General features: G+C 42.9%; 2 protein-coding genes across 3 annotated transcripts; one reads left to right on the forward strand and one right to left on the reverse strand.

Annotated features, from left to right (window-relative positions):
- Positions 1 to 1,130: 1,130 nt before the first annotated feature.
- On the reverse strand, positions 1,131 to 6,788 carry LOC121856097. The gene is made up of 8 exons (XM_042351414.1): positions 6,735 to 6,788; positions 6,446 to 6,598; positions 5,986 to 6,130; positions 5,175 to 5,306; positions 4,940 to 5,010; positions 3,955 to 4,048; positions 3,608 to 3,727; positions 1,131 to 3,434 (listed from the first exon to the last, which is right to left on the reverse strand). The coding sequence occupies exons 3-8, from the start codon at positions 6,127 to 6,129 to the stop codon at positions 3,276 to 3,278; spliced, it is 720 nt and encodes a 239-aa protein (XP_042207348.1). The 5' UTR covers position 6,130; positions 6,446 to 6,598; positions 6,735 to 6,788; the 3' UTR covers positions 1,131 to 3,275.
- On the forward strand, positions 5,742 to 27,773 carry LOC121856095 (activating signal cointegrator 1 complex subunit 2 homolog). 2 transcript variants are annotated; one of them, XM_042351410.1, is made up of 9 exons: positions 5,742 to 5,756; positions 19,143 to 20,651; positions 20,960 to 21,095; positions 22,936 to 23,030; positions 23,173 to 23,396; positions 23,642 to 23,800; positions 24,590 to 24,644; positions 26,244 to 26,476; positions 26,844 to 27,773. In XM_042351410.1, the coding sequence occupies exons 2-9, from the start codon at positions 20,430 to 20,432 to the stop codon at positions 27,352 to 27,354; spliced, it is 1,635 nt and encodes a 544-aa protein (XP_042207344.1). In that variant the 5' UTR covers positions 5,742 to 5,756; positions 19,143 to 20,429; the 3' UTR covers positions 27,355 to 27,773. The 2 variants fall into 2 exon arrangements, with proteins under 2 accessions (XP_042207344.1, XP_042207343.1); XM_042351409.1 differs by lacking the exons at positions 5,742 to 5,756; positions 24,590 to 24,644 and adding exons at positions 8,956 to 9,037; positions 25,261 to 25,438.
- Positions 27,774 to 27,930: the final 157 nt, after the last annotated feature.

The following is a 27,930-nucleotide window of genomic DNA, read 5'->3' on the forward strand; positions in this document are numbered from 1 at the left end:
AGATTATCAGGCTAGGTTATACAGGTTTATGTTTTATATGGCGAGATTAATTACTGTCAAAGGTTAATTAAAGAATAAAGTAGGTTTTATGTATTTATTGAATTAAAGAATAAATTTAGTTCGTGTAATAACCGCACGACATTATCAGAGACTAACATGAGTAATCAGTGCAAGAATAAGGAACCCTGTAACCCTGCAATCCAAAGTAAGGGTACAGCTAACCGTATCAAACTTCACTCAGGCTTTACGTTATTCGATCAATGAAATATTAGCGGACTTGAGGTTAGTGGTTGCATCCTGAGGTAAATGTCAAAGGTTTTCTTTTACAATCAGGGAAGGATAATCTAAATATAATAGCTCTTCCCGAAAAATAACAATGCACTTTTCTGTGTATGTGTGTGTGTGTGTGCGTCATCCTAGGCTATGTTTATGCTTCACTTTTTTACGTGTAGTTTCTCCAAGCGCATCTGCGTTTATCCTCGGGTCTGTCGGCACACCAAAAGTGTGTTAGTGTGTGCGATTTCGTTAGCGTTTTAACCTCTCCACGAGCTCAAATTTTTGAATTGGAAAAGTGGGTAAGTTATCATCTTTTAATTGTCCCGGCGGTGGGAGAGGACGAAGCTGAATGGATGTTGAAAGTGTGAGTTGTGGCCAGTGTTTACATAAATGATGCACGGTCATCAAGGCCCCTGCTTGTGTAATTGAGAAAGTTTGCAGTTTGGTGAAATGTATCCTTGACTGACCTAAAGCGGTAGTGTCTGGTACAAACTCTCCACGCACATATCTCCATCCAGTCGTAGGAAATAATTCGAAGCTAGATCAGGCGAACTTCTGGCGCCACAAAACAGACTTAGAGAACTGTAATCTAATAAACTATAGGACTAGGCGTGTGTCTGTCTGTCTGTTTGTGTGTGTGTGGGTCTGTTCTGGGCTGGCAAAACGGCACAATCGTTTTTCATCAAACTTGGTGGAAAAATCGCCAAAAGTTCGTAGAGTGCAACAAACCTGGTCCCATGTCGATGGTTTCTTTAGGAAGGCATTAATTAACCATTTTATTTACGATGGAAAACGATGCAAGTCTACGGACTTGGCGCACCCTAATTAACCATGCAAGTCTACGGACTTGGCACACCCTCATTCGCTGTACGCTGTCACGAGCGTTCAAACTCTCACAAGGACACGAAAGTGCCCGCGATCACTTGTTATACTTATACGGCTACTTACATCCCAAATTTCGTTTTAATTAACCTTTAACCAAGATTGTAACTGAAAATGAGAGAAGTTATTCTCAATATAATGTAAGATTGTTTTGGGATTTAATTTTTACTTATCTAAGGTTAATAAGTTACGCGTACAGTATTCTTAAATATTCAGTTACGAGTGATATTCATTATAAGAATCTTTGGAAAGTTGGTTCACTGGACGAGCCACGAAACCTAGGTTGAAACACCTCGTTGACTGTCATGAACTTAAGCTCAATGGCCACACCTGTGCACCCCTAACACCTGTCATCAACTTTTACCTTCCCTTACCTATATTTGAGCATTTGCTTCTAACGATCCTAACAGCTTCATCGTCTATACTGCTCTCTATGAAAATATAAATGAGTGAATGGGGGAGGAGGGTGACCTGGGAGAGAACTGTGTTTAGTAGGATAAAAAGCGAGTGGTATATTTTCCCGAGAGCCGGAAATGTCATATCCTGTATACACACAATAGACAGCCTCCTCACGCACGAGACCCGCATTATAAACAAGACACGCAAAGTAAATAAGCCGCTGTCTGGGACATTGAACACAAACCTGATCTAAAGAGCTAAGTTTATTCAATTTAGGTCTGGTTATGCTCATGCCTGCTGTCATAAATGGTTACCCTGTAAACACACTAAACATCTCAGCTCTTATCAAACACTGAGAGGCGAACCCAGTGTCGACTGTTACATAACTTACACTCAGCCTATCCTATCTACTTAAACCTAACGTAACCTAATCCCTCAAGGTAAGGTGAGGGTATTTAATCATCAGGTAAAATAAGCTGGGGCGTCTATTCACGTGATGCGATTTTGTCCCCATATTGGTTACATCTTGATTTAATAAATTTCATGAATTATCACTTAATACAAATGAAGATGTCAGAAATGTATTGAGATAACACTGTCTTTAGTTTGGAGGTGATGAAGGCTGGGTTAGAATAAGTTAGCAAGAAGGGGTCAATTGTGTGCCACTTACGGTACATGCGTCACCAAGGTCCATTGCACGACACAAGCATTACGTGATTTTTCCTTGCAAAATCAATTGTACTTGTTAAAAGCAAATCTCTGACAATCTTAACCCAACAAAGACAGTGAATTGTTCTGTTTGGTGAAGGGGGGAGAACAGCCTCCACTTCTCTTGTCCAGCTGTGGTATATTATTTGCGTCTCCGCTACCCCCGTAAGAACTCGAGGAGCACTTGAGCATTCCGTTCGACACTGAAGAGATGCTTGAGTGGCTCATCCTCCACCAGCAAGACCTTTTGTTTTGTAGTTGTGAGATAATAGGAGATAATCGAAGCAGGAAAAGTCAAGGTAAGGATCATCGTACTTCTACTCCTCGACAGGGTCACCGCAGTAAGCCTTTACCTGTATGTAAACACTAAATACCATTAAATAGAAAAAAACCCAACGTGAAACACCTTTACGATCTCTAAGTAGCGATACAGTATTCGAGTTATGAAATTAATCTTTAAGCAGTAGTGTACATAAATAGCGGACAATAAAGGTAGCATTCTTGGTAAGTCAGAAAACTGTGTCATGTCAACACCGGGCGCTACTATTTGGGCCGATTAGAAAGTGAATTACTCAGATAAACTACCCCGTAAAACAACGCTCTTTCAATATATTTGAATATTATACTTGGAAAGATCTTAACACACGTAATGAGATATATTAGATGCTTGACATTTTATCTTACGAAATTATCTCATAAAATAGTTTTGTAAATTTGGATGAGTTACGCCACCACGTTTTGTGGTTCTGTTGACACATACACAATAGCCTGTTTTGGTATCGTCTGGCGGCTTGTTGTCTCACATGTCAGGAATACGACACTTGACAAACATACACTGTAAACTTTCCGTATATGTCATGGCTTTCTATATTATAATTTATGGTAATTCTGTTTTTTCTTCAGTTTTATTCACCTATGTTTCAGACATTTTCACTTTAGTTAGTATTTCTGTGTTTTCACTGAATTTAGTTATATAGCCATTTATAATTGTGATTCATCTCCTTTGCATTTTATTCATCTTCGTCGTCAGCATCGTCGTCTGGGTATTCACTCTCCTTCTTCTTCTTCTTCTTCCTCCTTTTGGTCCTCCTCTTCTTCTTCCCCTTTGCCTTAGGTGTCCCTACCTCCTCCGCATCCAATCCTGACTCTTCCTCCTTCTTCTCTACTGTCTGTGGAAATAGGGCAATTATCTCTCTCTCTCTCTCTCTCTCTCTCTCTCTCTCTCTCTCTCTCTCTCTCGTACATGTAAGTGAAAACAGTTCATATAAAAACAATTCTAACCTAACCCACCACAATGTTCTTCCCCTATCTCTTCCACACACACACACACACACACACACACCTGCAATCTAGTGTAGTTCATATAGAGATAATCCTTACAGAGTCCGTCACATAGTTCCTCTCCACACTCTTTACAAGTGGGTAGCCTAGTCTCTGGCAGTGACCCCCTTCCTGGCACGACCTGTGAGAGGGATCAAGGGAATGTAATAGAGCTGACGACGCAGGTAAAATATACACAATAACAAAACCACAATGGATTAATACGTCTTAATAGCTGTCTTGGGTAATGTTAGTTGAAATGGCTGACTGTTTATCTTATATAACAGTTCTATTTATGTTCACCTGTTGAGTTAATTTGACTTTGCAGGATAATTTTACTGAATATCTATCTATCAGCAGTGTCATCACCTTCACAATACGACCCGTCCAGTCCTTGCCCTCCGCCTGCCGCTCTGCCTCCTCTCGTACACGCTGGAGTTGTAACCGACCCATTTCCACGTATCTGTGAAAATAACCCATAATAATACACATACAGCCATAATAATACATATACAGTTATAATAATACGTATCCAGCCATAATAATGCGTATACAGCCATAATAATACGTAAACAGCCGTAATAATACGCTACAGCCATAATAACGAGTATGCAATCATAATAATACGTTTACAGCCAAAATAATGCGTATACAGCCATAATAATACGGATACAGCCATAATAATGCGTATACAGTTAATACAATCTGGTTTTAATGAGCTATTTTTTTTACAAGATGCATTTTTTTGCTGTAGTTCTTTCTTTTAGGTGTAATACAGTCGTGTAGGTGTGAAAATGTGAGGCAATGATGAAATTCAACAGTACAAGTGTGTGGGTGGAAGTTAATAGGGGGTAATTTTTGGCGCAGCTGTTAGGTGTGTGTGTGTGTGTGTGTGAGGATAAACAAACAGTACGAAACACAACGTAGAATAAAGATGTGTGTAGCATATAGACAGATAAACAAGAGAAGAATAACAGCCTGACATAACCAACACTACAACTCACGCAGATAAACAACACAAAAGCACAGGTGTGGAGTTAGACCAAAGGTGAAATTCCACAGATGAACATATGTGGAATGGTAAGATGTGTAGTTATCAGGTCTGCAGCAACAGGTGTAAGGTATCAGGTGTGTGGTCGTCAGAGGTTTCAGGTTTGTAATAGTAAGTGTATAGTATAAGGTGAGAAGGAGTAGGTGTGTAAAGTAGGTTTGTAACAGGTATGGAGTAACACGTGGAGCAGCAGATGTGGGGTTAATATAAACATAATTTCAGATTTGAAGGAACATATATGAAGAAACAGGTGTGGTAGAGACATGTGTAATACCAGACGTGTATTTACAGGTGTGGAATTACCTGGAAAAGATGTCTTCATCACAGCGAGTCTTCGGTCTGGCTGTGGTCAACATTCTCCAGTCTATGTCCACCTGGGGGAGAGGTCAAAGGTCAATTGGTCTCTGGCGTCACTTGATGGTAAATCCCCTTTGCTTATTTCACCTTAAGATTAACTAACCTAACGCTAACTTAATCTAACCTAACGCTAACTTAATCTAATTTAACGCTAACCTACGTGAACTAAACCTAACCTTACCTGGTAGAATTCGTCCATGGTCAGGCCCTGCATGGAGTGGGGGAGGGGGTCAGCATAGCTCGCCTGGGGGCTCTCTTCCCCCCTGTGTCTCCACCCCCCCGGCCCCTCACCCATTACATCCCCTGGACGCACCTGTATCGAGAAAGAAGGGAGAGGAGGTTAATGGGAAGGGTTAAAGGTGGATATGAGAGGGTAATGGGTTAATGCTACACACACGCATACACACACACACACACACACACACTTAACCTTCATGCGTTGTTGATGAAACTCACCATCTGATAAGACCAGAGAGGGACAGACAGACAAAGACACTGAGAGAGAGAGAGAGAGAGAGAGAGAGATGTGTGTGTGTGTGTGTGTGTGTGTGTGTGTGTGTGTGTGTGTGTGTGTGTGTGTGTGTGTGTGTGTGTGTGTGTGTGAGTGCATAGATCAAGTACACATCTTATCACTACACTATCTCTTATCACCAGGTAGAGGGTCAATAAATCACACTCCCAACACCACAACATTGCCACAAGACCGTAATCAAACACCCTCACCTGTCCTAACACGAGGTACACCTGTTGAGTATATAAACAGGTGAGAGGCACCATTACCTGTGATTCTTTAAATATAGGTCATGTTAGGGGCTGTACAGATAGGGTGTTTCAAGGTGTGTTAGGGTGTATAAAGGTGTGTCGGGGTGTCTTAGGTTAGGTTAGGTTAGGTTAGGTTAGGTTAGGTTAGGTTAGGTTAGATCTCGTAAGCTTTATTGAAAAAAAATTGCTCTCTCTCTCTCTCTCTCTCTCTCTCTCTCTCTCTCTCTCACCTTCTCGGGTCGTATCTTGTACTCGGGGACCTTCTCAAACGCCTTATCAAAGTCTTCTCTGCTTCTGATCTTAGTACGGAAGAGGTCGAGGGCTTGAGCGGGCGCCTTTACCACCGTTAGCATGTCTTCCAGTTTGATGGTCATGCTGGCGACGAGAGAGAGAGAGAGAGAGAGAGAGAGAGAGAGAGAGAGAGAGAGAGAGAGAGAGGTTCTATTATCCCCCAGTTTTAAGTTTTAACCCCTTGTAATAGACCTCCTTAATAGAACCCCCGTCTTTGATTGATATTTACATTGATATCCCGATTAAGGGCTCGTTATGGACTGGGGGCCCATTTTAACTGGGGCCCCAATGCTGGTTACGTTAAGCTAAATTAGAAATGGGGCCCGATTGTTCAACCCTCAGAAACTATACAATGCAATCATAGCCAAATACACTTAAAAAAAACATTACCATTCTTACCTTGCTGTTTATATTAGGTTCTCTCAAGACGAAATATTAAATCAGGGCCACAAATGAGCTCTCAGGTGTACCAATTCTCTTCCTTTACCTCACGAAACTCCTTGATACTGTCTCTGCTATGGGCAACTGTTTATCACCCAACACAAATGGATTCTGAAACGGGAAGAAATATTTTAATGGTTGGTTTCCTGTTTATATATCATTACTTATTTCTGCAAGATAGTCGACTTTCGTGTTTAGTTATATAGCCTGTAAACTATAACTCTGGGTATTAGAGCGTGAAATATACCACATAATATAGAACAGCTCTTGTCAGCACTATAAACCAAACGAGGAGCGTCCCTAGCAACCAACTTAGCAACCGATTAGTGTTGGCGTTCGTAGAAATGAATCCGTCTACACTGAAGGCGGAACTGAATAAGAGAAATGCAAAGCTTTCTCGAGGGGGAGGGGGTAATTATGAATTGTTCTTATAAAAGTGGATTAATACTCCCGATTAGGGTTATATATGGAGTAATTAGCTCATAAGTCAAAGTTATTGTTGTCTATGTACCGTTCTCATCCCAGTCTTCACACACACACATACACACATACAAGAATCCATTGCCGTATTGAACATGACGTTACCTCACCATTATTTCCTCATTTCCGAATTCTTTAGAATATATACGATAACTTTTCGTCCTGGGAATAATTCAGTATTATGCCAGGGAGGATATGACGTCACGACCATCATGCTTTGCGGGGATCTTTGCTGTCATGGGCGGAGTCATGACAGTATGGTAGTATCTATGGTAGTGGTAATGATAAAATGACTGATGCTCCATTGATATATATGGGAGGCAGAAGTAGCTACTGTTATATTCGACCTATTTTAGCTGATATATAGGAATAACAATATAGAAAAGATTTAATTTGTTGGGTAGGCCTATAAGTATTGTATTTGTTTTACCTTATGTGGTCTTATATTAATTGCTATATTATTATACTAAATTAAATCTTGAAGGTTGAATTTATATGAGTATGAAGGCTTAAACTACACGCTTATAATTAAATATAAAAATATGGTTTTTCTCAATAATTTATGTAATTAACATCACCTACAGTATATACAAAGTTACCTTGTACTGCACCAATTAACTTCAGAAACAACTAAGTTTCTAAGATAATTTGAAGAGCATGATTGGGATATTTTATGTGACTATGTAAAGTGATGGTGATATAGGGAGAAATAGTGTGGAGGAGTTTTGAGTCATCACCGAGTATTTTCCCTGAGTCACGCCATTGTAGCACCCAACCAGACCCCCACCACCTTCAACGTCTTAACTTATTGTAATATTAAAAAATCTGTTTCCTCCGATAGTAATGTATATTATTTGAGGGTTTTTTTATTCTTGTTACAAAGTGGAAACATTAGAACATTCGAGGTGAATGAGATATTAACTAGTTGCCGACCAAGAGTGTTTTCATGATCAATACCGCGCGGCAGAACCCGGCTGTGTGAGTTGCCAGTTTATCTACCGGCTTTGATTAATGACCATCGTTACAATTCACGTCAAAAGTAGCAATATCTTAATTATATTATTTATTGGTTTAATGAGTAATTCTGGAGAATAGTAAGCCACTGGGGTCCTGGTGTACGCTGCATAAAATAGTAGTTTGCAATTACTGTTGACTCAGTAACAGTGGTACGGGCAGGCGCAGTCATGAGCTCGGCTGTAAATTTTCCCTAAAACAGGGAAATTCTGTCTCCCTGCCACCCGGCCCTGGATGATATCGCATTTTTCGTATTATTGCAAACAAGAATATTTATTATTAATAAAATATACAGTTTAAGATGACTCAGCATATGATACCACGGTGAAAATAACAACAGTAAGTTAATAATAACTAATTTTATCAAAGAGCTACTACGTTAATACTGAGAATATTGATATTAATATTCTTACTTTGCTTAAATAAGTTACATATATGGATCCTTCATAAAGCGAAATACAATATTCTACAGACACAGTCAATGTAGTAATGTCTGGAACTCTATAATCAGGAGACAGACAGACAGACATATATGTAGTACAGTAGCGGCCAGTGGGGAGATGAATCAGCACATCGTCACTGCTCACATTTATATATAAACCTTTTGGTGTTGAGAAGAGAAATGAGTTTTAGTCAGTTTTAAGGTTAAATAACATCATCATCTACTAGGTGAAAAAATATCTTAACAAATTTTTCTATAAATATATATATAATAATATTCGTGTTATACTCAAAGAACATTTCAAGAGCATTTCTTGAATTATTGTCGGTAAATTTAAACATTCTAACTAACATAATGTAAATATCTATATATAAAGTTATCACAGTTATGACATATCCCCTCAAAAAAAAAACATTAAAAACTGCAACAGCTAGCAGGGAAACTTCCATACAATAGCATCCCTAGACTGACAGGTAATATAGGGGAAAAGTTGGGGCACATGGCCAGCTTTTCTCCCTGACACCTCCCCCGTCTTCCCCGCACTAGTGTGTCTCCAGCATCGGTGGTGTGAGTGTGTATCCATTTAATATTTTCGAGGATCTGTGCTGATACAGGTACTAAATGAAGGAGTATTTCTTGTATTTAATTAATTTCCTAATGAGTAACAGTAAATGCATCTTATTCTGTGTGTTTTTACAGAGATTATGAGATACGGTTTTGTTGTCTGCTCGTGGCTGGGTGTGGACCAGTTGTCCCAAATTTCGGTCCCTGAACAATATGGGGTGAGCCTGATGTGCGTGTTTGGCTTATGAGGATATATTATTATATTTTCTTCAGCTAATATTAACGCAGGAAATTTCTTTATTGTGTTATAAGGTTGCCGTTCAAACGTGTACACACACACACACACACACACACACACACACACACACACACACACACACACACACACACACACACACACACACACACACACACACGAATGCATTCATACATTTTATATATATTATGAAAGCGGAAAATTATACTGTCTTTGTATTATACACACGCATACTCAAATAATGATAATACAGCTCTAACAACAACAATATTAATGTCAGTAGTGGTAGTAGTAGTAGCAATCAGATAGCAATATTAGCATGATCATTGCCATTTAAATTTAATGACAATTTTGTTCTTCAGGAAATTGTCATATTTGCGCCATTCTGAGTAATTATTGTTTAGTTGAATTTCGAACGTAAATATTTGTATTATATTTGCCTTAGGGCGATAAATGGATTGGATTGTCTCGTATATCAAATTCGAATTCGATGTTATATTAGTACAGTATATACTAGCAGCGAGTAGTCCATATATCATTGTTATTAATTACCGTGGATATAAGCTGGAAGTTAATATTTTTTTTAATTGGTAAAATATTAAAATGAGGATTGATTTATATGGATAAACACAAGAATAATAACATTTATAGTTTTAGTTATTTTACTTATTTACACAAAACGATACAGTAATTGTGAAAAGCAAACGTTATGATTCTCACACTGTACAGTAGATTCAATGTTAGGTTATTTTGATTTATATTTCATTTAAAGTTTGTTAAATTCATCTGTGAACGTATCTAAACTAGTGAACTTATGGCTTCGTGGGTTTAGAAGTTTGTGGAAATAACTAAGTGTCGGAGCCCCAACTAATCAAATTTTACGTAATATGACCATAGATTTTGTGAGTTCTGGGTGAAAAGTAACAGTGTCCCATAGGCATGACTTTTAAGTATTCATAACAAGTAAGCGATATTGTACACGTTTATTTCAGTGTTTATAATGTAATCAACAGATATGCCATAATATTATTCAAGATTTAACTCATAAGAAATGTTTATATTATTTCTATTGGAATAAAATTTGGATTATTACAAGGCAGAGTATTATTATTATTATTATTATTATTATTATTATTATTATTATTATTATTATTATTATTACAGATTGTTATTGTTAGTATATTCACTTTCTCATTCTGTCATACCATAAGTGACCTACCATAGTATTCAGCTGTCACAAGGCTAAAACATATCATCATCCTAACCTTTAAAAACAAATCCCAAATCTTTTCAATTCAACCTGTGATATTTCCAATTTAATCCACCTTGTTTATCATTACCAACCTTTTACATACATCTCCGCCGACAAAAATATACACTCACACATATGACACATCGATCGACACACAACGAACACTTGTACAGGGTATTGATGTGTCTGGGGCTCTGAGTGGCGGGGTTTGTGTGAGTGTCATGTGATATTGTCATGCAGTGTGTTGTATACAGTAGAGCTGTCACTGTATCAAGGTCATTGTTTTGTAAGTGTCGTGAGTGTAAGTGGTGGTGATTTTATTTATTTTTTATTTTTATTTTTTTTTACGATATTTGGGAGGAGGATTATTTACCTCTCTCTCTCTCTCTCTCTCTCTCTCTCTCTCTCTCTCTCTCTCTCAATACCACTTGTAGCCCCCTGCCACCACCACCACACTAACATACCACAACCACAACCAAAGTCACCTCTATACTCCTGCAACGACCATATCATCACTACAGTACCACCACACCTCACCATCACCACCACCTCACCATCACCACCACCACCATCACCACCACCATCACCACCACCACCTCACCATCACACCATCTCACCACCACCACCACCATCACCACCTCACCATCACCACCATCTCACCATCACCACCACCACCTCCCCATCACCACACCTCACCATCACCACACCTCATCACCTCACCTGGTTCACCCGCTGATTGGTATCGACCTTACCTGGTGCTTTTCTTTTGTGTTTCAATATGTGAAGTGTCCCGAGGGTCTCTCTCTCTCTCTCTCTCTCTCTCTCTCTCTCTCTCTCTCTCTCTCTCTCTCTCTCTCTCTCTCTCCTTTTATTTACCATTTTTCTTGTTTATTCATTTGATCCATCCATACATCTATTTTCAACCTCTGTCAATTATCTATCTATCTATCTATCTATCTATCTATCTGTCTATCTATCTATCTATCTGTCTATCTATCTATCTATCTTGACTAGGAGGCACAGGGCAGCGGGTGAACTCAATAAATTAGGTGGTCATTATCGCAAGGTAATTTATGGGGTAAGTTATCGACCAGTGAGCTATTCTGGTGTGAGAGAGAGAGAGAGAGGGGGGTGGGGAGGAAGATTGACAGAAAGGGAAAAGAGAGAGAGAGAGAAAGGGAAAAGAGAGAGAGAGAGAGAAAGGGAAAAGAGAGAGAGAGAGAGAGAGAGTAACATGGGTTCGTGAGACTGTCCAGCCATCCTCTTTAATTGTTATAAAGGTTTGTACTGGGTCAACTTTCTCTCTCTCTTTCCCTCTTCCTCCTTCCCTTTCTGTTAATCCTCTCTCTCTCTCTCTCTCTCTCTCCAACACAGCCCCTTCCCCCTCACCACCACACCCCTTTGACAAATGACCAACCAGTGACGTGCAACCGTATCCTACAACGTCATAGATCCTTCTTCTATGACGTCACATCCATACCCAATCACCATTCAGATCGCGCAATATTGACCAATCACATCCAGATAACCCCCCTGTGACGTCAGACCCGCTTCCTATGACGTCAGACCCTAACTCAGTGAAGTCACATCCACTCCCTCTGACGTCAGCAGAGGGAAAGAAAATAAATATACTTGTTTTGTTTTTCTCCCTCAGCTGTCATTGTTGACTCGACATGATTGTTCGGTTTGATATTTTTTCGTTCGATCTTGACACTTTTCCTGGTAGTTAAAGTCGTCGTTAATAAAAGAAATATCGATGCAAAATGGAATAAGACAGAGAGAGAGAGAGAGAGAGAGGGGGGGGGGGTAATTGGATAGGTGGGTAAACAGGTCGGTGTATTGATAGAGCCAGATGTACATACATACATACATACATACACATATACTGTACATACATACATACATATACACACACAGGACGAAAGCATCGATCGAAACATTTAAAGAGAAACATCTACCAGGTGAACCTTGGTGTGTGTGTGTGTGTGTGTGTGTGTGTTTATGTCATGATCGTACAGTACTTTCTTCTTTACGTAACTACTGCAAATACACACACACACGCACACACACACGCACACACACACACACACACACACACACACACACGATGGTAGCATATAGCCTCAGTCCTATTGGGCTCCAACCTAACCTAGCATGGCCGGGTCTGTTTAGAATCGATCCATCTCAGAACTGGGGTCTATTATAACTGGGGTCTATTAGAACCGGGGTCTATTATAACTGGGGTCTATTAGAACGGGTATATTAGAACTGGGGTTTATTAGAACTGGGGTCTATTAGAACTGGGGTTTATTAGAACTGGGGTTTATTATAACTGGGGTCTATTAGAACTGGGGTCTATTAGAACTGGGGGTGTTAGAACTGGGGTTTATTAGAACTGGGGGTCTATTAGAACTGGGATCTATTAGAAATGGGGTCTGTTAGAACTGGGGTTTATTAGAACTGGGGTTTATTAGAACTGGGGTCTATTAGAACTGAGGGCCTATTAGAACTGGGGTCTATTAGAACTGAGGCCTATTAGAACTGGGGCCTATTAGAACTGGGGTCTATTAGAACAGGAGCCTATTAGAAGGGTGGAAGGAGGAGCTAGGGATAGGAGGAGCTGTGGAAGGAGGAAGGGAGGTGGGAGGAAGAGGAGGAGGGGGAGGGAGGAAGAGGAGGAGGGGGAGCTGGGAGGAAGAGGAGGGGGGAGGTGGGAGGAAGAGGAGGAGGGAGCTGGGAGGAAGAGGAGGGAGGTGGAGGAAGAGGAGGAGGGGAGCTGGGAGGAAGAGGGAGGGGAGCTGGGAGGGAGAGGTGGGAGGAAGAGGAGGAGGGAGCTGGGAGGAAGAGGAGGGGGAGCTGGGAGGAAGAGGAGAGGAGGGGGAGCTGGGAGGAAGAGCAGGAGGGGAGGTGGGAGGAAGAGGAGGAGGGGGAGCTGGGAGGAAGAGGAGGGGGGAGCTGGGAAGAGCAGGAGGGAGTGGGAGGAAGAGGGGAGCTGGGAGGAAGAGCAGGAGGGGGAGCTGGGAGGAAGAGGGGGGAGCTGGGAGGAAGAGGGGAGGGGAGCTGGGGGAAGAGCAGGAGGGGAGCTGGGAGGAAGAGGAGGAGGGGGAGCTAGGAGGAAGAGGAGGAGGGAGCTAGGAGGAAGAGGAGGAGGAGCTGGGAGGAAGAGGAGGAGGGGGAGCTGGGAGGAAGAGGAGGAGGGGGGAGCTGGGAGGAAGAGGAGGAGGGGGAGCTGGGAGGAGAAGGATTATAGATGGGACTCCCAGCATCCAATTCCCAGAGTACGGCTACTTTCTGGTATTGGGTAACGTGGCTGTGATTCTCAGAGCTTAAAGTTTATTCCTAAGATCAAGTTTTCATCGTTTCGTTCTGATATATGTATAAAACTTGATGTTGTTCTGAATGATCTTAAGTTCAATTTGATCAGCTGAAGATTAAGGGAAATTATATTGAAAATTTTCCCCGATTATTTATAGACCTTCGTGGAGCCCCTGAAATATTGACCTGGACCTAAGTTTAAGAACCAGTGCTCCAATATGAACGCCAGTGTAGGCAAAAGTTAAGCGAACGTTCGACTGACGTAGCCTGTACTTTTACACTGTCATAGCGGGCAGGTGTGCTGGTCCCAGGAGACAGAGAAACGCTAGCTGCTGTTTTTACTGACTCGTGGCTCGTGACTACTGACTCGTGACTACTGACTCATAACTACTGACTCATAACAACTGACTCATGACAACTGACTCGTGGCTACTGACTCGTGACTACTGAATCGTGACTACTGACTCATAACTACTGACTCATAGCTACTGACTCATAACAACTGACTCGTTGCTACTGATTCGTGACTACTGACTAGTGGCTCGTACCTACTGACTTGTAGCTACTGATTCATAACTACTGACTCATAACAACTGACTCGTGGCTACTGACTCGTGACTACTGACTCGTGACTACTGACTAGTGGCTCGTAGCTACTGATTCATGGCTACTGACTCGTGACTACTGACTCGTAGCTCGTTACTACTGACTCGTTACTCATAGCGGGGTAAACTACTGCATGGACTATTGGAGACCGTCAGACGAGGTGATTACGTGTGCCGACTTCCGAGAAGGTTGGACCCTGACAGCGGTAGTATTTATGACGCATCAATATATCCTACAATACGCTCTGAAAGTTGTTCAAGTTCGGTAATACATTATTTACCTACCGTCCCTCCCCCCAACCCCTCCCTACCCCCCCTTTCCCCACCTCACCTCACCTCACCCCCGCCTCTCCCCACCCCTCCCCTCTCCTCCCTTTCCCTACCCTCCCTCAACCCTCCCTCCCCCATCTAGAGGTGCATATACCGAGGGAGGGAGTTCAGTGACCTGTACAGGATCCCTCCAGTGTGTGTGTGTGTGTGTGTGTGTGTGTGTGTGTGTGTGTGTGTGTGTGTGTGTGGAACTCATAAAGGAGTGTGTGTGTGTGTGTGTGTGTGTGTGTGTGTGTGTGTGTGTGTGCGTGCGTGTGTGTGTGTGTGTGTGTGAAAGTTCATGATTACGAGTAAGTCAGGGCTCGAGTATGACTGTCTCTGTGTGTGTGTCATGAATGAGTGAGTGAGACGGTGTGTGTGTGTGAAGGAAGTAACTGAAGAAAGAAAGAAGCAAATGAAAGAAGAAAATAAAATAAATTAAATAAAATGAAAGAAATGAAAGAAAGAAGAAAAATGAAAGAAATGAAAGAAGTAAATGAAAGAAGAAGGTTGTTAGGAGCAGCAAGAGCCGCACCTGTATTGATCGAGTACAATTAACAGCCTGCCACTACCTGTACTTTTTATATCAACCCCCCCTCCCTCCCTCACCCCTTCCCTCACTTCTTTCCTCCCTCCTTCCCTCACTTCCCTCCCTCACTCCTTCCTTCTCTCACTTCTTTCCTCCCTCCTTCCCTCACTTCCCTCCCTCACTCCTTTCTTCTCTCACTCTCCCTCACCCCTTCCCTCACTTCCTCCCTCACCCTTCCTTCTTCTCTCACTTCTTTCCTCCTTCCTTCCCTCACTTCCCTCCCTCACTCCTTTCTTTTCTCACTTCTTTCCTCCCTCCTTCCCTCACTTCCCTCCCTCACTCCTTTCTTCTCTCACTTCTTTCCTCCTCCCTCTCCCCCTCACTTCCCTCCCTCACTCCTTCCCTTCTCTCACCTTTTCCTCCCTCCTTCCCTCACTTCCTCCCTCACTCCTTTCTTCTCTCACCTTCTTCCTCCCTCCTTCCCTCACTTCCCTCCCTCACCCCTTCCCTCACTTCCTCCTTCCTTCTCTCTCACTTTTCCTCCCTCCTTCCCTCACTTCCTCCCCTCACTCCTTTCTTTCTCTCACTCTTTCCTCCCTCCTTCCCTCACTTCCTCCTCCTCCTTTCTTCACTCACTTCTTTTCCTCCCTCCTTCCCTCACTTCCTCCCTCACTCCTTTCTTCTCTCACTTCTTTCCTCCCTCCTTCCCCTCACTTCCCTCCCTCCTCCTTCCTTCTCTCACTTCTTTCCTCCCTCCTCCCCTCCCTCACTCCTTCCTTCACACCTTTCCTCCCTTCCCTCACCCTCATACACACACACACACACACACACACACACACACACACACACACACACACACACACACACACACACACACACACACACACAAAACTCAATTATTTACAACTAAAAATAAAATAGTTCCCAGGGAGTGTTGGTGTTGTTGTTGTTGTTGTTGTTGTTGTTGTTGTTGTTGTTGTTGTTGTCGTCGTTGTTGTCGTCGGCCACTGCATGTTAAGTCTGTTTACTGGGGCCTTGGGTCTTGTCATGGTGATATTTTAATACTGTAGCAGCCTCTGTGTGTGTGTGTGGAATTAATTCTCTCTGGATGTAAACACGAATTAAATGGACCTAACCTAACCAAATTGAAAATAAATAAATAAATAAGTCAAAAAATAAAGAATGAAAGAAAGAAAGAAAGAAAGAAATTGACCCAAATAAACGCTGAACCTTGAGTGTTAAGTGAGTGTGTTGTCCGTAAGTTAAATTAAATCCTGTTTCTAGCCTTGTGGTTCGTCGTCAGTACCCTGGTCATGTGCACTAACTTCTCTCACCATCACTAACACCTGTTTTTGGGGGGTCCTTGTAAGCTGTATTTTATTGTTGTTTGTTGTTGTTGTTGTTGGTGTAGTGTTTTTATGTTGCTTTTGTTGTTGTTATTGTTGATGTTTGTTGTTTTTGTTGTTGTTAAAGATTTATTTTGTTTACAAGTGATAAATTTCTCTCTCTCTCTCTCTCTCTCTCTCTCTCTCTCTCTCTCTCTCTCTCATGACCCATTAAAGAAAAAAAGGAAACATACAGACAGATTTATTGACTCAGTAAAGGTGGAAATAGATTTAGAAAAAGAATTGGATAGAGTTAGGTTAGTGGTGTTGGAGCCGTACTGAGAGGCTTGAGCCCATTGTTACGTGTACCCAGTGATGTTCTTTTGTTTTGGTGTTTTTTTTATTGTTTTTGTTTCGAAACTTATTATTTATTTCATTTTCGGTGTGTAAAAGAGGTAGTGTTTGTTTGTGTGTTTGTTTTTTGAGGGGGTACGTTTATATATACACACACACACACACACACACACAACACACACAAGCCCTTGCTCTCCTCTTCAGTTCGATGAGTCCGTTGTATCGAGGTCGAGCATGTTTGGTCACTGTCCCTTTAATGGTGTAAGAGGGGGGTATGGGGGTGTTAAGGGGGTGAGGAGGGAGGAGGGAGGGGAGTGAGGGGAGGAGGAGGAGGGAGGGAGGGAGGGAGGGTGAAGGAGGGAGGGAGTGAAGAGAGGGAGGGAGGGAGGAGGAAGGAGGAGAGTGAAGGAGGAGAATATCTTTAACAATAATGTGATAATATTTAAACCCTATGTTATTATTATTATTATTATTATTATTATTATTATTATTATTATTATTATTATTATTATTATCATCATCATCTCACCTTCATACCTCGCACTCCTCTCTCACCTCTCCCTCCCTCTGTAACCCTGACCTACTCTTACCTCATGTCTAAAACATCTTACTACCTCACCTTTCCCTCACCCCTCCCCTAGCATCACCCCACCATCACCCATACCCCCCTCCTCTCACTCCCCCTCCTCGCTCTACCCATCTCTCACCCTTCCCTCACCACCCAATCCTCTTCTCACTAACCCCTCACCCCTTTCTCTACCCCCCTCACCCCCTTTCTCTACCCCCCTCTCACAGAACACTCACCCACCTCAAGTGAGAATAAATTATTTTTATACCTGGGAAAATAAACATATGACTTCACAGCGACTCACGAGCCCACAGGGAGTTACACACACATTGACGGTGACGTGTATTGATTCAGAGACGTGGTGATGAGTCTAACCTAACCTAACCTAACCTAACTCAACCTAAAGGTACAGTATCAAAGTAACATTATAATAGACAGTGTCAAGATGGCGTGTCAAGAAGGTGTCATGCGCAATCCGTCACGTCTCAGGTGTGTGTGTGTGACAGGTGTGTGTGTGTGTGTGTGACAGGTGTGTGTGTTGTTGTGTCCCCCACCTGTTGAGGTCACGAGATACACCTGCTGAAGCGGCGGCGGGAGACAAGAAATGTGTGGAGATAGTGACTGGCCCTTGTTGACGACGCTCCCTTACTCCCTCTCACTCTTCCCTCCCTTAGAATGTAGGGGTTGTGGGAGGGGAGGTTGTGGGAGGGGAGGGTGTGGGAGGGGAATAGGCTGTGTGGGGGAGGTGTGAGGTGAGAGTCATTAAGGTATAGGGGATTTAGGGAGAGGAGGTGGAGGAAAAGAGAAAGGGGAGGAGTAGGAGAAGGAAGGAGTCAGGATGGAGGATTAGGGGAGAAAAGGAGAAGAAGAGGGAGGTAGGTAGAAGGGGGAGGGAGGGTCTGTCAGTGTAGTAGTAGTGGGTGAGCTGCAGTGTAACGCAGTGCAGTACGCGGGGGCATGGTGACACAGGGAAGGCGTGCCTGTGTGTGTGTTTAATACTGCGGACTTGTTGGTCGCTTTACATACATAACTAACTCGACCCACTGAACACTTACTCAACAGACAGACAGACATAGATCATATCCCAACGCCGCATCTTAAAATCAACAAGTTATTAATACTAGATCACACAGCAAAGATAAGCACTAATTTAAGGGAATTGATCAGCATTAAATTAAGCGATGTCAACACCTACAAGAAGCAGCCCAAATAACCACCACCACAACAACGAAACGCTATAATAATGTCTTGGCAACCATTTTCCTTTAGGTGTTTGTTACTTAATCTTGTATTTCTCTCTCGTGGTGGACTTTTATATACAATGTTTATTTTTAATTTGTTTCTCGTTCTTGTACACACACTCCACGTCCGTTAGTGTACGTCCGTTTTCTTTAACTGGTTTATGTACGTTTTCTTTAACTGGTTTATGTACGTTTTCTTTGACCCATGAGGCGTGTTAGGTATTTTCTACTGTGTAAAGTTAGTTTTCTGTTATCAAGGTGGATAGATAATTTATTACACCTGCCTATTATACTCCATGTACCTGTACTAGTAATACCTCATCAGCTTAAAGAGTCTCTATCATTAGTAATTATGTCGATGAACAGAAATTCCTCATTGATTTGTTTTTTGTTTTTTTCAGAGTGTGAGGCTACCTGGCGTGTGGTGCAGTGCTGGAGAGTTCGTGGGAAGAGTGTGTTTGGTTCTGTGGGTGACTAAACTATCCCAGCCCACCCAACCCACCTACCCACCCAGCAGCCACGCCCTCTCTGTCTCTCTCACTCTCACTACATTGGTGACGTGAGACCTACATACCTACCTGGCCAGTTCATACCTTCAGCCTGAGGCACACCTGTTATGGTTCTCGTCAGGCAAGGGAGGGAAGCCTTGGCACAGGATGAGGTAGAACTTTTGACAAAATGAAGAAAGTTTGAGACATTGGTGAAGTTCTGAGACAAACGGTGAAGTTCTCAGACGGGGTGAGACAAGGTGAAGATTTAATTAAGACAGAGTAAATTGGGGAAGACAGACTGACAGATAGATAGACAGTCACGTCATGTCCTGGTTAACCGTGTGTGGGAACAAGTGCTTGCGTCCAGTGTGACCCCAATCCTCCCTCTCATCCCTCCTCCCCCCCTGTAGCATCCATGGCGAGTTTATCGTGCACACTCCACCTAGACCACAACTCCATAATGAGTTCACAATGTTGTAACAGCGGCACACCATTAAAAAGCTGCGTCGAAACTATACCAGAAAGTTCCTAGGAAATAATTGTTAAAGATTTTTCACAGTTAGAAATATTGCTCCCCCTCCTCCTTCCTCCCTCATCAGTCTCCCCACCCCCTCTCTCTCTCACTACCGTCCCAAGTGTTGGTGGAGATAAACAGCTCTGAGACACCCACTTGTTAGTTGCACACGAGTGTTGAGTGAGTCTGAGGGAGGACATACGTGGCGCCGCCTTCACGTCTGGCTTTACTTACGTCCTCCGTCAACCGAGTCGTGGTGTTCTCAGAAGGCGTCGTCACGGTTTCTATAACGAAGGCAAGGACACGAGGAATAACCGACCATTAGTCATAAGATTCACTACTGACGCAGGAATACCGAGAAATACCTCTGGCAGATCCACCGAACAAATTAATACCTCAGGACCTTCGCTCATGATCAACAGACAGCGATCAGCACCCGCAAGAACCTTCACGAGCCTCTCCTGACAGGGCAACAACCTTCATAACCTTTGCAGCACTGGGCAACAGCTTCTCGTCGAAACAACAACCCTCACAGCTGTCGAAGGATCCCCTCAAGTCTAACTAACCGGTTCACACTGCAACACTCCACCACCTAGTATTACCTGAAGGAATCGTCCCTCTCAGATACTTAATCCTACTCTGAAAGTCCTTCAAGACGAGGATATCCCCACAACAGCGGCGTGATGACGGACAAAGGCGTAACAATCGAGAGGTCTCCCTCGGGGCTGGGGATGGGTGTGTTCTCCCCACACCTGGGCGGGGGCGGCGGGTCGACCTGGGAGCAGCAGCAGAGCACCATCATCACCAAGCTGGCCCAGACTCCCTCCTCCACCCGCATCAACCTCCCAGACAACAACTTCGACAAGGAGAGACGAAACCGCCGGACTGACGAGAAGAACAATGTTGTGAGTAGACCAGTGTGTGTGTATGTGTGTGAGTCGACCAGTGTGTGTGTGTGTGTGTGTGTGTGTGTGTGTGTGTGTGTGTGTGTGTGTGTGTGTGTGTGTGTGTGTGTGTGTGTGTAACTACTACCTCCAGTGATTTATTTGCATATATATATATATATATATATATATATATATATATATATATATATATATATATATATATATATATATATATATATATATATATATATATATATATATATATATATATATCACCACTTTATCACCTCATTTCCACCACCCACTAACGCCCACGCCGCCCACAGAACCGTAGTTGTGGGTGTGGTGGCTGGGCGCGGGTGGTACAGCTGGAACACGACTTGGCCGAGTTGACTGTGACCCACCAAAACCTGCTGGCTGGCCTACACCTACAAGTGGACACCCTCAAGCAGAAGAACAGAGGTGAGTAGTGAGGGATGGAGGGAGAGTGAGGGACGGGGAGGAGAGTGAGGGAGGGAGAGTGAGGGACGGGGAGGAGAGAGAGAGTGAGGGAGAGGGCTGAGAGAGAGAGGTTAAGGGATGAGGGAGGAAGAACAAGGGTGAGTGGATGAGGGGGGGTAGAAGAGGGGTTTTGGAAACAGTGGGTGAGGGGTAAGGAGGGAGAGTGATGAATTATAGAGTCTACGTGGGGGGTAAATGAGAGATCAAAGGAAGGGGTGAGGAGGGAGAGAAGGAGATGTAAGTTAGGGAGAGGAGACAAAATTAATCGGAAATATCTCATGAGTATTACTGACAATGAGAGAGAGAGAGAGAGAGAGAGAGAGAGAGAGAGAGAGAGAGAGAGAGAGAGAGAGAGAGAGAGAGAGAGCATCATGAAAACAAAGAATTACGAAAATTGTGACCAAGTCCCAGGTTGCTGATCTGTCTTTCTGCCTCATTTACACACAATTGCAGGTCTCAATAGTTTCTCCTACTTGACAACAAAACATACATATATCGTTTCTCACTGTTGATTTTTTCTTTATAGTTCTTTATTATTATTATTATTATTATTATTATTATTATTATTATTATTATTATTACAGTTATTATTATTATCATTATTTTATTTTACTTTTTTATTATAAATTTTATTTACTCTGAATAATTATTACATTTTGGCCCCCCAGGCCCCGATGTGGGTCAGTGACCTGTGCCCGGGTGGGCTAATCCCCGTAAAAAAAAAATACAAACTTTAGGCCCACGAAGGTTGAGTCAATTACTAGGGTTAGCCTTGAACGTGCTCTTTGATGGATATATGAGAAGAACCAAAGAAAACGAATCAATTTTAACGGGGTAACTATAATTAATTAACCGGGGTGGGCGTATATTTCTATTTCACATAATAAGAATGAAATACTCTGTAACTTGATATCTAATTAAAATAACAGTTTCGTTAGGAGTTTATTATTAAAGAATATTAGGTAGAGTTAGACTTACCATTTTAGATGAAATATTCGTTTTAAATTATTCAGTTTACGACGACTCTTTCTGTCCGCCATTCTCTCTCTCTCTCTAGTGAAGTCCTTCATCCTCCTCTCTCTCACTCACTCTATCTAACTGTCTGCCTCTCTCTCACACACTCAAAAATACCAAGACAACATTCCTAAAGCCAATCCGCACGTCAGATAAACCCGATTGCCTCTCTTATAGACACACAGTTTACGATCCTCACAGACCAGTGACCACAAAGGCACACTCAACCCTAAACTTCATAAGGGCGAGAATACAAGCATAGCGAAGGAGAGGATCGAACACAGCGTAGAGTTGATTCAAATTCTTTTGTCTCGAATCGCTAAGGCAGAGAAAGGTTTACGATTCTACTAACTTGAGATTCCAGTCGCATTGTGGGTAAATAGATTCCAACGCCTATTGTGTGCTACCGATATGGAGTCTCCCAAGAATCGTAATACTAAATTCTTATATTTTTAGTTAAGAGGATTATTGATGTGTAATGTAAACAAACCTAAATAATAATAATAGCTACAATAATAAAAAACAATAGCAACAACAATAATTCAGTCCTACATACACACATACATACTCCCTTTACACAAACATATTCCCCTCCAAAAGACATACATACATACACACACACACACACACACACACACACGTTTTCATCATTCCATCACTTAAACACGCCCATTGATTACTTAAAACACTTATCATTTACTTAAACACACCCATAAGTCACATCCTGTTTCATTCTTGTTCATTGCCTGATACTAGATGACCTCCTGACCTCGTTTATCTCTTACAGACCTGACCTTCCAGCTGCTGATGGGCCCCACTGCCTCTCAGGTCAAGCCAGAATTCCCTTTCAGCCCTGAGAGTGATGAGGCGACATCTCCTAAGGTGAGAGGGAAGAAATGAGAAGGGGTGGAGTGGGGCTGGAGTGGGTGGGTGAGTTAGGTTAGCGTTAGGGTGAAAATAAACTGAGGGGTCTAATTTTCAGGTGATCCAATACCTTCTCCTAACCATGATCCTCTTCCTGTAGAGTGAGTTGCCATCAAAACTAGAGAAAAACAAACTGAGAGGCAATACAGCAGCCACCGCCGCCCCCAAGAACGACGCCCTCACCACCACCACCACCACCATCGGCACCAACACTACCTCCAACACTACCGCCTCCACCACCACCAACAATGACACCACCGTCAAGGTACCGCTGAGCCTGCAATCCCCCCCTGGCGGTCTAACTAATGGCGACATCGTGATCAGGTTAGTGAAGTCGGTGTTGATTTATTTATTATCTTCCACTGTTTTTCATTACTTTTTGTTAGGTTAGATTACGTTAGGTTAGGTTAGGTTTTGTTTTGTTAGGTTAAGTTAAGTTAGGTTAGGTTAGGTTGTGTTTATAATATCTGATAAGGAAGGTGATAATATTAACATCACTACAGTTAATATGCATAGAAGACTATCGTTATCTCTCCTGTCAGTGCATTTTGTCCCTCCCACCCCTGCAGACGCTCGCTAAAAGGTCGTTCAGGCCGTGGTGACCCCAGGCTGGTCCGCTCCTTAGACCTGGAACTTCTGGAGGAGGAAGCCCATCACACCCGGAGGCTCCTGGAGGAGGAGAGAGCCAAGAACAAGTACCTGACCACACTCATCGAAGACCTTAAAAAGTACGACACCTTCTGCAGGTTACATCTTAAAAGACATCTGTTCACAAAATGGCTGCAGGAGCTTTATTAATGTCTTACTTAATTTCAGCCAATTTGTTTGAAGGATTCTGATCCAAAGTACGAGTAGTGAGAGTTGTATCTAAGATGTGTGTGTGTGTGTGTGTGTGTGTGTGTGTGTGTGTGTGTGTGTGTGTGTGTGTGTGTGTGTGTGTGTGTGTGTGTGTGTGTGTGTGTGTGTGTGTGTGTGTGTGTAACTTCCTGGCTAGCTTAGCTGAAAAACGTCCGCCTCGCTAGTGAATGTTGATGAGTGTCTCTCTGTACTCAGTAGTAAATGGGTCCATTATCAGGTGTACTGGTAATGGTGGAACAATCTTTGTGTGGACTATGTAGCATCCTGCCAAGGTGGTGGAGTAACCCGCGCGTCGTGCTGGTCACTGCCCTGGCCCTCACTGATAATGGCACACCCTCGCTTTACCCTTAAAGGCAGTTGTGATCGTCTTGAAACAACTTTTTCTATATTTATGTTAAAATTATTAGTTTTTAGTGCGAAACATTATACCTAATCAGTAACGCGATAAATTTTAGCCCATAAGAGGTAAGATCAGTATCTTGATAAATTTTAACCCATGAGGTAATTTATATTCAATGTATGGATTCTATCATAAAATTATCCAATATTTGGGGAAATTTACGTTTCTACGAAGATATAAAATTGGTAGAGGAACACTTTTAATTTTATATACTGCAGTGTAAACGAATGATAGGTACTTTGGTGCTCCCCCTTACCAGGATGATGACTGCCGACACCCCGCCCCCACCACACCCAGCTGATCCCCACTCACAGGTACGGGTGACGGTGGCGGTTGCTGGTGGCTAATGTACTGTACGGTTTGATGCACCCGATGTTGTTTTGTTTTTCTTTACCTACAGCAAATGGCCAACACCAGAAGCATGTTCCTGCCTTGAGTGTAAAATATGCACTTCATGATATTAAGTTAAGATATAATAGGTTTTATAATGTAAATATTGTCAGTTGGATAAGATTTTAGTATTTATATATATATTATATTCAATGAGGACCTGATTTATTGAACCTTTCCAGTGTATGTTACGACTATGGCAGTCATCTGTTTACACTCTAGTGGCCAAGATATTTAATGATCTCAGGTGTTTCAACGTTCACTCCTACAACTGTACTAATATTTGTAATCTCATGACACCCAACTGTACATGTAAGAGGAAGGTGATAACGGATTTTTCGTGAGATTAATCCATCTATCTCACATACTAGGCTAAGTTGGATTTCAGTTTGACAACACCAAGCGAATGCAGAGATTGATTTTTTAGCATGATTTTGTTCGTCCTGGAAGAAACACAAGGACTCAGATTAAAAATTAAATAAATAAATCTCCATTGAGTGGTGTTTGTTCACTGACCGTCCCCTCCTCCCCACCCGCCAGGCAAGTACGGGAAGCTGCGAGTGAGTCCTCTGGCCTTGCACACCATAACAACAGGATAGGCGTTCCTCCCATTCTGCCCCCGCCTCGCCCCCCACCACGCCCACCTCCACGCACCACCATTCCCGAAGCTGATCAACCCCCCCGCGCCTCCCTCCACACCTCCCCGCACGCCAGACAAGTGAGCATCGTCCACCTGGGTTTTGCACGCTTATAAAATTTTATCTCAAAATTCTCACCATTAATTTAAGAATATCCTTAAGTACTAACATAGAATTAATTACATAATATACATCCAGTTTATTATTTTTTGTGTGTTAGTGGATCTTAATATAGAATAAACTGGTAAGGGAATGGAAAATACAAGAAAATTCATTACACGTTGAGTCATACAGCGGCCATTTGCTGAAAGCTTCGTGGTAAGTATCCCAGTGTGCAATAATCCTCGACGTTTCTTAACACTACACAGCTGCTGTCCTTGCATGAGTGAGGTTTGTATTAGTCTTGGTTATAAGGAGATCAAATACGAATATAATTAGAGGCGATATGATCTTGAAAGCGTTGGTTTTTAGTGTTATTTCGCTTTTACTAAGATTATCCGGATCACCTGAAGATTAACCACCCTAACGCTAACGTAATCTGCATAACCCTCCAGGTAACTTTACTGTATTTAATAATCAGGTGAAATAAGCTGGGGATGGCTAACCTTCACGTGAAATAAGCTGGGGAGGGCTAATATTCAGGTGAAATAAGCTGGGGGAGGGCTAATCTTCAAGGTGAAATAAGCTGGAGAGGGGTAATCTTCAGGTGAAATAAGCTGGCGAGGGGTAATCTTCAGGTGAAATAAGCTGGGGAAGAGGGCTAATCTTCATGTAATCCTACCAAATATTATTATCATTATGGAGTTAAATTCACTCCTTTAAGTTACCCAAGAGAAACATCTACAGAAAAGCTACTAATATCACTGACTTGTGGACTTGTGGTAGGTAACCCAGCGAGACACCTCCCCGCGGTCCCAGCATATGGACCGGTTACTGGGCGCTGCTTCACCGGTACAGAGACGCGCAGCCGACGTAGGTAGGACCCAAGTGGACCGGGAACCTCGCTTTCCACCACTTCGTCAGCAATACCAACAGCAACCACCCCCACAGGAGAAAGGTGGGCGGCAACTTGGACGCAACCCAGCCAGTCCACCCGCAACCCGACGATTTCTTGACAGGTGGGTAGATGTGAGTGACCAGGTGGGTAGATTGAGTGACCAGGTGGGTAGAAAATTAAGATAAAAAAAATGGAGAACATCTTTCTTTCTTTCTGAAGTTTTTTGAAAGTGTTAAGGCCAGAATTTGTGTATGGGGTTGTGAGGTCCTTGGCTGTCGAAGTGTAGAAATATATTAACGTAACAAGGTATAGTTCGAGAGTCAACTTTGTGTGGAGTTTTAATTTCAACCTCAAGTGAAAATTGTTCTAACTCGTCGCCCTCCAGGTAGCGTTACGGTGTTTAGTAATAAGGTGAAATAAGTTGGGGGGGGTTTGATGTTCATGTGATCTCTATATTCTAATAATATTAACGTCGGTTTTTACTCCAGGTCGAGTGAACGCGATGGCGGCACCACCTTTCCAGCCATTCCCGTTGCACGCCCGGAACAGCAACAGCACGAGCAGCAGCAACAGCAGCAGCAGCAAAATCGGGGCCGAGGGAGGTACTTCGGGCGAGGACGTACAAGAAATCGTCAACAACAGCAACAAGGTCAGGAGACTAGTGAGTCAGAGTCTGGTCAGCAGCAGACACGGGGGTCAGGGCGGCCCCAACCACCCCGCGATGATTCCAGAGGGCGGCGGGACCCGGTCAGGACGCCCACATCACCGAGGGACACGTCACAGGGGCCCCGAGGCGGCAGACATGGACGAGATGGGTCGGTGGGCGCCGTGTCTTCGTCACAAGCCGAGCTCAAGCGAGGGGCAACCGGCCAAGACCAAGAACCCCGACCTGAGACGCGCAGTAAGGGGCGTGGACGTGCACACCGACGTGGTGGACGAGGACGACCACGCAAAGAGAAACACAACACTCCACACGAGCAGCCCGAGAGCGAGCAGTAACGGCTTGGGGCTCCTACCTACCTACCTGCCAACACAACCTCAGCTATGCATAATGTAGACAGCTTCTCTATCCAGATTAGTTGTGACGCTGTGGTGAGCCTGTGGTGATGGACCCAGCACCACCACAGGCTCGGCTGCTCTTCTTATAAACACTCACTACCGGCTATTAGCTTCTTAAATATCCGACATAATGATATTTGACTTCTGAGGGTGAAGGATCCTGTGTGCAAGAAGTTGACCGAGGAGGACTGTTGAGCCTCATACTAGTGCCATCTTACGCGCGAACGAGGAACACTCACCCGATTGTTTATTATATATTCGTGTGGCAGACAATCTCTAATGGTCTCACTCTGCACTCGTGTGTAGTTTGAATTGTGATGTAGAGAGCAAAACTTTAAATTAAACTGTATTATGGTCAAGCCAATGTATATATTAACCCCCCCCCTGGTAATAATGGCTCATATTGGTACTTTAAACATTCCAAACACTATTACAACAATGTTTAAACTCAAGCCAAAAAAATCTGACATTAACATAAAATTGATTTACTTGTTATAAACATTAGAAAATGGTACA

The sequence above is a fragment of the Homarus americanus genome, unplaced genomic scaffold, assembly GCF_018991925.1.
Source record: "Homarus americanus isolate GMGI-L3 unplaced genomic scaffold, GMGI_Hamer_2.0 scaffold11628, whole genome shotgun sequence".
NCBI classification, from domain to species: Eukaryota; Metazoa; Arthropoda; class Malacostraca; order Decapoda; family Nephropidae; genus Homarus; species Homarus americanus.